Source organism: Pan troglodytes, chromosome 2 (assembly GCF_028858775.2).
Source record: "Pan troglodytes isolate AG18354 chromosome 2, NHGRI_mPanTro3-v2.0_pri, whole genome shotgun sequence".
In the NCBI taxonomy this organism is placed as follows: Eukaryota; Metazoa; Chordata; class Mammalia; order Primates; family Hominidae; genus Pan; species Pan troglodytes.
Window position 1 is genome coordinate 46,878,916 of NC_086015.1, and position 9,719 is coordinate 46,888,634.

General features: G+C 49.1%; 1 protein-coding gene across 1 annotated transcript; it reads right to left on the reverse strand.

The window, feature by feature from the left end:
• Positions 1–827: 827 nt before the first annotated feature.
• On the reverse strand, positions 828–4,591 carry CYP8B1 (cytochrome P450 family 8 subfamily B member 1). Its single transcript, XM_001140682.7, has one exon. The coding sequence runs from the start codon at positions 4,452–4,454 to the stop codon at positions 2,949–2,951; it is 1,506 nt and encodes a 501-aa protein (XP_001140682.2). The 5' UTR covers positions 4,455–4,591; the 3' UTR covers positions 828–2,948.
• Positions 4,592–9,719: the final 5,128 nt, after the last annotated feature.

Genomic DNA, 9,719 nt, shown 5'->3' on the forward strand with positions numbered 1-9,719 from the left:
GACTCAGGGAACTCCAGCCCTCAGCCCCACCCCAGCCAATCCATAGGCCACTCTCCTGGCCCATATTCCTTTGGGTGTGAGGCACAAAAGGAGACACAGCACCAAGGTCTAGGGAGGGCCAAGGAGGTGTGTTAAGGCTCTGTTCCTGCTTCCCCACAGCCCCAGCCCCATTGTACTGGGCACAGGGCCTGGCTGGGCAGAGATGTCATTGGTACATTTCTCATGGATAGTCTTCCACCTTCCAGCCCATTTCTCCTCCTTCCATGCCCCCTACTCAACTCTTCTCCTTGTGCTCCTGGTCCTTGTAGAATAGGATGGGATATCTCAGCTTCTCCTAACCAGGCAGAGCTCTATCAAGCCCTAGGCAGACATCAGCATTTGCGGGCAGCTGACCTCAGAGAAATGCAGGCCCTGGACCAGGGTCACATAGCTAGTTGGAGACAGACTGTCACCCCAGCTCAGGCCCTTGCCTACTCTCCTGGCAGAGCAGAACAGGCAGCCTCAGGAGAAATGTGAGGCTGCCAGAGATGTAAGATAAAAGTAGCAGAGAGAAGTTCCACTGGCTGGTCGCTGGGTCGGGGGGTCCATGCAGCCTGGGCCCACCTCCTCCAAGACACTCTATCCAGCTCCCACAATCATTCTTCCTCCTGTCCCAGCTCCAGCTGGAGCCCTGCCATCAGCCAGCTGCAGCTATGGCAGCCACCCCCTCACCCTCTTGTAGCACTGATAAGCACGCTGGGAAGGGGGATTGTCTTCATTTCATAGATTGGAGGGCTGAGGCCAGGAAATGATTTGAGGACTGAAAGTAAATTAGCAGAGACTGGAAGTCAGGTTTCTAACATTTAATCTCCACTTAGGGAATTGGAGGTCAGAAATGAATAAAATACCATGCCCCAGTAGGCTCCAGTCTAGGGAAGTGGGCAGCAGGCAGAAACCAAGACACGGAAAGCAACGACACATAACAGATATGCTATGATACAAATGGTGCTGCAGGAGCTGCACAGTTCGGAGGCCATTTCTGGCCAGAGGATGGGATGCGTGAAATCCAGGAAGGCTTCCAGGAAGGAGTAGCTGGCACTGGGATGGGCAGGAACAGCAATGCCTCTACTGATGGTTTCACTGGAGAAAGTTGGCAAAGTTGAGAAGTTTGGAGACCAACCGTGACAAAATTTAAACATCAGGTATGTGAAGGCAAGGGGGACCAACTGTGACAAAATGTAAACGTCAAGTGTGTGAAGTCAAAGGGGAACCAGGAAAGTAAAAGAGTGACAATCAGCAGTGCTTTTGGCAAAAAGGCCTCTGGCAGCAGTGTAGAAGAGAAACGCAGAGATCACAGGTATAAGAATGACAGTAGGAGAGGGGAGGAGGGTACATATTTCAGAGGCATCACAGGGGGGTGTACTGATAGGACGGGGGCCTGCTTGTATGAAGGTGAAAGAGGAGGAGGGAGAGTGTCTCTGGGAGATGGGGTGAATGGTAGTGTTCTGAGCAGAGAGAGCAGGGAAATCAGGAGGAGGAGTGGTTCAGGGAAGAGGCAGGGGCTGAGATGCCAAGTTCTGCATTGGCCAAGCTGAGTCAGAGGTGCTGGGAGACTCCCATGTGGGTCTGGGGATAGAAGAAAGCTCTGAGTTCAGCAATGATCATGGAAACCAAGGGAGGGTTGACAGCACCCTGAGGTGGGGGAGACATGGGCACTGAGGAGGGATCTTGAATGATTCCTACATTAAAGACATCCTGGCTGGGCACAGTGGCTCATGCCTGTAATCCCAGAACTTTGGGAGGCCGAGGAGGCCAGCCAAAATGGTGAAACGCCGTCTCTACTACAAATACAGAAACTAGCCGGGTGTGGTGGTGCGCATCTATAATCCCAGCTACTCAGAAGCCTGAGGCAGGAGAATTACTTGAACCCGGGAGGCAGAGGTTGTAGTGAGCCAAGATCACACCACTGCACTGCAGCCTGGGCAACAGAGTGAGACTCTGTCTCAAAAAAAAAAAAAAAGGTATCATTTCTCTAGACCTGTGCTATCCAATAGGGCAGCCACCTGCCACACACGGCAATTAAGCACTTGGAATGTGGCTAGTCTGAACTGGGAAGAACTGCAAAAGTACAGTACATACCAGACTTTGAAGACAGGATGAAAAAGAGAAGGTAAAAACTATTACGTTAAAATTTTTAATAGTGATCCCGTTGAAATGCCAATATTTTGGATATATTGGATTAAGTAAAGTATATTATAAAAATGAATTGTTTCATTTTACTTTTTAAAAATGTGTTTACCAGGAAACTAAATTAGCTGGGCAAGGTGGTAGGTGCCTGTAATCCCAGCTACTGGGGAGGCTGAGGCAGGAGAATTGCTTAAACCCAGGAGGCAGAGGTTGCAGTGAGCAGAGATCGCACCGCTGCACTGCAGCCTCGGCAACAGAGCAAGACTCTGTCTCAAAACAAACAAACAAAACCAAAAAACCCCACTACTCATGTAGCTTGCTTCATATTTATGTTGGATGACACTGTTCTAGAACCTGAATTCCATAGGATGTGGGATAAGTGTTGCTGAAAAAACTAAAGCAAGCTGGGAGAGTGGAGGCTGATGTTTGCAAGATGCCATGTTACTCATGTCTGGGGGGAACCAGTCTCTGTACTCAGGACTTCTCAAGGCAGGCATCATCTCCCAAACCAAGTTGCCCACAGATACTCCCCCTTCCTCTGGACTTCCTGTGAGAGGAGGGTTCGGCAGAACCCACTCTGAGAGATGGTATTTTAAAGAGAACGATAAGCCTGTCAGATGACTAGGCGGGGAGAGAGCGAGGACAGGCAGAACAGAGGTAGGGGGTGCCACAGGACCAGAGGGAGGGGTGGCCAGTGGGGTCTTGGGGCTGCAGAAGGGTGAGAACAGGTGAGCGATGCAATAGAACTCCTCTGGCCAGGTTTGCAGCTGGCTTGGCCAAGCTCACTCTGTAGGATGCAGGCGGTAGCGGAAGCGCACATCGTGGCTGGGCTGCATGGTGCCAAAACCCCAGCGCTGCGGGTCAACATGGGGTAGTGGTGTGTCAGGGTCCACCAACTCTAAGTCAAAGTGTGTGACCATAAGCAGGATAAAGAGCTTCACCTCACTGAGTGCAAAGAACCTCCCAGGGCAGATGGAAACGCCCGAACCCCAGGGCATGGTGTAGTGGTGGATCTTCTTGCCTGCCTTGAAGAAGTCCACTTTCCGGCTGCCATTAGGGTTGAGGAAGCGATCGTACTTGAAGACGGTGGGCTCAGGGTGGATGTCAGGGTCCATGTGCACTGAGAGGTAGGGAAAGAGGGCCAGGATGTCTCCATGGCGGAACAGATACTCCTGCCCACTGGACATCTTCAGGGTATAGTCTTCATGAACCAACCTGAGGAGGGTGGGTGCAGCCCTCAGCCGCAGCGTCTCCTCCACCACGCTGTCTAGAACTGGGGTGTGTTGCAGGGCACCGAGTTTGAAGGCAAAGGACTGCTTGGTCTCCAGCCTGGCCTCACCCAGGACCTGGGTAGCTTCCTCCCTCACAGCCCGAATAGCTTCTGGGTGCTTCAGGAGGAACAAGAGGGCCCAGAAAGAGGTAGGCCCCGTGTTCCCCTGGGAGGCCCAGAGCATCATGAAGTTGAACTTGTCCTGCATAGCTGAGGGTACCCCCTGCTCCCTCAGAAACTGAAGCATGTTGCCCAGCCAGTTGCTGATGCCCTCCTTCTCCTGGCTGTGGCTCACGGAGAGCATCTTGTGAAAGAGACGCTGGAGTCGGCCCACTTCTAGCCACTCCCGGGGCCACAGCAGGGAGTAGACAAACCTGGGGAAAAGAAGGTCAAACTTGCGGAACTCCATGAATAACTCTCCTGCCTGTAGCAGGTCCTGCTCCTTGTCCTTCGTGTAGCCGAACAAGCTCAGGTAGCCAGCTGTGAACAAGATGTAATAGCAGAAGCGAAAGAGGCTGTCCTCATGCCAGCAACTGGCATCCAGACTCGAGCCTTTGGACGTCAGCATTACAAAGGACAGGCTGTCCAGCATGGTCTCATTAAGATCCTTCAAGCCATCCCCCCTCAGATGCTTGGTGCTGGCTGAGTGTATCATCTCATGGTCCCCTTGCACTGAACGGTATCCAAATACCTTCAGCACCAGTTTTTTTGCATATTGCCCAAAGTCTAGTTTTCTCTGTGTGTCCTTGAGGATGGGGCCAAAGGAGAGGGGGTCCATGACGAAGGTGAAGTACTGGCCCCCTAGCTGCACTGTGAACACATCCCCATGCTTGGTCCTCATGCGCTTCAGAAATTCAAACATATTCTTCCGGAAAGCCATGGCATGGCCAAGCCAGGGCACGGTACCCTTGTCCAGAGGGGGCTCCCATGGCCTGCGTTGTCGGAGCATCCCTGGCAGGCACAGGTATCCAGCAATGACCACCAGCAGAGCTCCCAGCACTGGACCCCAGAGAACCATGGCTATGCTCCTGCGGATTAAGCTCTCGACACGCACACTGTTCCCTGGGTGCCAGAGAGCTTTGGGAGGCCTTGGAAAGTCCAGGATGTAAAGGTCTGAGCACCTGGACCTTGCCCTGTGGCCGCAAGTTATGGCAAATAACACTAGTGAGACAGTACTTGGAAGCAGCAAAATGTTCCCCTGGACTTAACACTTGGCTGACTGGTCACGTAGGGGAGGAGGAGGTAACCAGGAGAAAGCTCAGAGAGAAGCCTCCAGCTATGGTCACAGCTGCTCACCAGCTTCATGCTTTGCTCTGACCTTTTCAGACAGCTCTTGCACCTTCTCTCTAAGCCTGCCTTGAGCCCACTCCCACCCCCATAGCTGACAGACTATTTATATCCCCATTTACTCATGCTTTTATTTATTTGCCAGTTCAGTTGGTAGAAATGAATCAAGCACTTACAAAATCTCACTTCCACTCTTTCCTCATCTTTAGAAGACTCAACAAATGCCTCCATTCCTACTTGGCCCCCTTGGTCAAGTAACTTAACCTCACTGTGGCTCCACTCCCTCATCTGTGAAGTAGGGATAATTACAGTGCCTTGTAGGTGCTGTTGTGAGGCAAAAAGAGATAACACCTGAAAAGCACTTAGAATAGTGCCTGGCTCATGCTAGTGCTCCATATATGTTAGTTAGTATCCTAAAGCCTTTTCTCTTACCTTTGCCCGCTCCCCTGGACTTCACAGCAGCCCGTGCTTATCTCCTCATTCTTTCCCTAGTCTGTCTTCCTCTCTGGTCTCAAAGATGCTTGCCAAGGGGGCATGACCTTGTTGAAGTCATGTCTGCTCCTACCTCCATGTGCACAGAGTACACAGTCAAAGGCAAGTGAAGAATGACTGTATGCCCTTCCACAACAGCTCTGACCCCTAACCCAAAAAAAAGAGGCATCGATGCTGGGGCTTTAGATGCTGAGAAGGCTGAGATGGTGGAGGGGGTGTTGACTCCATCTTGGGGTATGAGTGTGAATGAACTCATCTGAGGAGGCCACAGAGCCTCCCAGATGATGACTCTTCAAGCAGAGGCTGAGCCCTCAGTCTCTGAGCCTCTCACCCGGAGCCCTCTCACCTGCCCAACTGCTTGCCTATACATACACTTCTCTGACAAGAAGGCAGAATCCTGGAATTGTAAAATGTCAGAGACAATAGAGACCTCACTCAATCACTTCATACTTCATTTCACAATGAGGATCTAGGTGCAGAATGCAGTGGGGACCCTCTTTGACAGCTGCCCTGGCTTGGGGCCTTGAGATAAGCTAATCATTGACTAAGGGCCTTCTGAGACATGTCAGCCCAGGTCTCTGCCAGCAGCTCAAGAAGGAGAAAACTGTACCATTGACGCCAAGGCATTAGTCAAGCAGCCTGGCCCATTGTTGCAATAGGTGAGGTTCAAACTCAATTCAATCAGTTCTGATAACCTCCAAATTACTTTTTAACTTCCTAACGACCTGAAAACAGGGACTTCGGCTCTTCAGACAAAAGAGGGTATGGAACTTCCATATCCCCTCTGGAGTGAGCTTCCTTTGCCTATGAGCTTCCCCTTGGCAGGGAGTTGGAACTGTCCACACTCTGCTTCCCAGAATCCCTCTTTAATTGTTCAGGACCACCACAGTACTTGGCATCATCAACTCTCCTCAACCTTAGAATTCGGTCCGAAACTGGGCGAAATCCAATGAACTGAACCGTGTCCCCTAGTTTTTAATGGATGAACCATTATTTCACATTCATTCTTACCTCATTCATTAACCCACACTCATCTATTCATTCCCTCCTTCCTTGGAGAAGCCCCATCTATCCATTCACTAGATATTTATTGGGCACTTACTGGCAGAAATGTTGCTACGATCTGGGATTATAATCATGAATGAGATAGACACAGTCCCTGCTCTCTTGCTGTTTATGATCTAATGGAGGGAGAAAGATATTAAATCACTGCCCAAAGTAATTATACACATATTTCTCATTTATTGTGCTTTGCTTTATTGCACTTCACAGATACTATGTTTTTTACAAATTGAAGGTTTGTGGCAACCCTGCATTGAGCAAAACTATTGGCACCATTTTTCCAACAGTGTGTGCTAACTTTGTGTCTCTGTGTCACATTTTGTAATTCTCACAATATTTCAAATTTTTTCATTATTATCATTACAGCTGTTATGGCGATCTGTGATATGTTAGTACTGTAATTGTTTTGGGGCACCATGAACTGGGCCCATATATGATGCAAACTTAATTGGTAAATGTTGTGTGTATTCTGACTGTTCCACTGACCAGCTGTTCTCCCCTCTTTCTATCTCTCCTTGGGCTTTCCTATTTCCCAAGACACAGCTATGTTGAAATTAGGCCAATTAATAACCCTACAATGGCATCTAAGTGTTCAAGTGAAAGGAAGAGCTGCGCTTTAAATCACTTTAAATTTCACTTTAAATCACAAGCCAGAAATGATTAAGCTTAGTGAGGAAGGCCAAGATAGGCTGCAATCTAGGTTTGTTGCACTACACAGTTATCCAAGTTGTAAATGCAAAAGAAAAAATTTCTTGAAGGAAATTAGAAGTGCTACTCTAGTGAATACATGAATAATAAGAAAAACAGCTTTATTGCTGATATGAAGAAAGTTTTAGTGGCCTGCATAGATCAAACCAGCTACAACATTCCCTTAGCCAAAGCCTAATCCAGAGCAATGTCTTAACTCTCTTCAATTCTATGAAGGCTGAAAGTGATGAGGAAGCAGTTGGAGAAAAGTTTGAAGGTAGCATAGGTTGGTTCATTAGGTTTAAGGAAAGAAGCCATCTCTATATAACATAGAAGTGCAACGTGAAGCAGCAAGTGTTGATGAAGAAGTTGCAGCAAGTTATCTAAAAGATGTAGCTAAGATAATTGATGAAGATGGCTACACTAAGCAACAGATTTTTAATGTAGATGAAACGGCCTTATATTGGAAGAAGAGACCATCTAAGGACTTTCCTAGAGCAAAGTCGATGCCCTGCTTCAAAGCCTCTAAGGGTAGGATGACTCTCTTTTTAGGGGCTAAGGTAGCTGGTGACTTTCAGTTGAAGCCAAAGCTCATGACCATTCTGAAAATCCTAGGGCCCTTCAGAATTATGCTAAATCTACTCTGCCTGTACTCTATAAGTAGCAAGGCTAGGTGTGGTGGCTCGCGCCTGCAATCCCAGCAATTTTGAAGGCTAAGGCAAGTGGATTGCTTGAGCCCAGAGCTTGGAGCCCAGCCTGGGTAACATGGTGAAACCCTGTCTCTACAAAAATTAGCCAGGTATGGTGGTGCATGCCTGTGGTCCCAGCTACTTAGGAGGCTGAGGTGGGAGGATCACCTGAGCCTGGGAGGTTGAGGCTGCAGTGAGCCAAGATCATGTCACTGCACTTCAGCCTGGATGACAGAGTGAGACCCTGTCTCAAAACAAACAAAACAAAGCCTGGATGGCAGCACATCTGTTTGCAGCATGGTTTACTTAGGCCCACTGCTGAGACTTACTGCTCAGAAAAAAGATTCTTTTCAATGTATTACTACTCATTAACAATGCACCCGAGATCTCTGAGGAAGATGTTCGAAGAGATGAATGTTGTTTTCATGCCTGCTAACACAACATCCATTCTGCAACCCATGGATCAAGGAGTAATTTCAACTTTTCAGTCTTAGTATTCAGAAATACATTTCGTAAGGCTATAGCTGCTGTAGATGGCGATTCCTCTAATGGATCTGAGCAAAGTAAATTGAAAACCTTATGGAAAGAACTCACCATTTTAGAGCCACTAAGAACAATTGTGATTCATGGGAGGAGGTTAACATATCAACATGAACAAGAGTTTGAAAGAAGTTGATTCCAACCCTCATGAATGACTTTGAGGGGTTCAAGGCTTCAGTGGAGGAAGTCGCTGCAGATGGGTGGAAATAGAGAATTAGAATTAGAAGTAGTGCCAGAGGATGTGACTGAATTGCTGCAATCGCCTGATTGAACTTGAACGGATGAGGAGTAACTTCTTATGGATGAGCTAAGAAAGTGGTTTCTTGAGATGGAAACTAATCCTGGCGAGGATGCTGGGAACACTGTTGAAATGACAATAAAGAATTTAGAATATTACATAAAGTTAGTAAAGCAGCAGTAGAATTTGAGAGCACTGACTCCAATTTTGAAAAAAAGTTCTACTGTGGGTAAAATGCTATCAAACAGCATTCCATGCTACAGAGAAATCTTTCCTAAAAGGAAGAGTCAACTGGTGCGGCAACCTTGATCGTTGTCTTATTTTAAGAAATTGTCACAGCCACCCCAGCCCTCAGCAACCACCACCCTGATCAGTCCAGGGTGAAGACAGGAATCACTGAAGGCTCAGATGATCATTAGCATTTTTTAGCAATAAAGTTTTTTTTTTAAATTAAGGTATATATATATGTATTTTAGATATAATGCTTTTGCACACTTAATGGTGTATAGTCTAAACATAATTTTTATATTCCCCGGAAACAAAATTCGTGCGACTCATTTCACTATGGAGGTTTGAAACCGAACCCGCAATATCTTCGCGGTATGGCTGTAATTGTGACAAATGCTGCAAAGAAGAGCAGAGCATGAAGGGAGGTGGCAGCCAGGAAGGCCACACTGATTGGGCCACACTGATTCAGCGGAGGCCTGGAGGACCACAAGACCCAGTCAATGTGTGTTGTGTGTGGTGGAGGTGCTAGCGGCCGAAGAGGGGTGCTGGTCAGGGGATGCAGCAGGGTGGTCCCAAGGTACCGAGAGCATATCCACCCTGGGGCCAATGAGCCCAGGGCACTCGGAGAAGGGGGAAGAATCTCCACAGGGTGCAGAACCGGCAGGCTCTGTGCGGGTTAGGACTTTGACACATCGGTGGCACTGAACCCCTCTCACGCCAGCCGGCCCAGCCACGCTTGTGTACGGGGCCAGCCCACGGGGGCCACGCAGGGCTGCCGGATGGACAGGCAGGGAATACGGGCTCTTCCTCGGGCGGAGACTGGCTTGCCCCTGGGAAGTCAGCCCACGGGACTGCCCTCCTCTCCCTCCCGAGGGGCTGGGGACCAGCAACCCAAGCCAACACCGGGAGCGGGCGGCACGTCCCCTCCTCGCCCCTTCGGTCCGGGAACTGTCAGGGGCCGGGGCGGGGTTACGATGGTGGGCTAGGGGGCCAGGTAGGACCAAAGACACACGGGGAGGCGGCCTCCGGGACGGCCAGAGGGCCCGCGGGCGCTCGGGAA

Coding starts and splice junctions, on each gene's coding strand:
- CYP8B1 (XM_001140682.7), bottom strand. CDS start 4,454: ATGGTTCTCTGGGGTCCAGTGCTGGGAGCTCTGCTGGTGGTCATTGCT.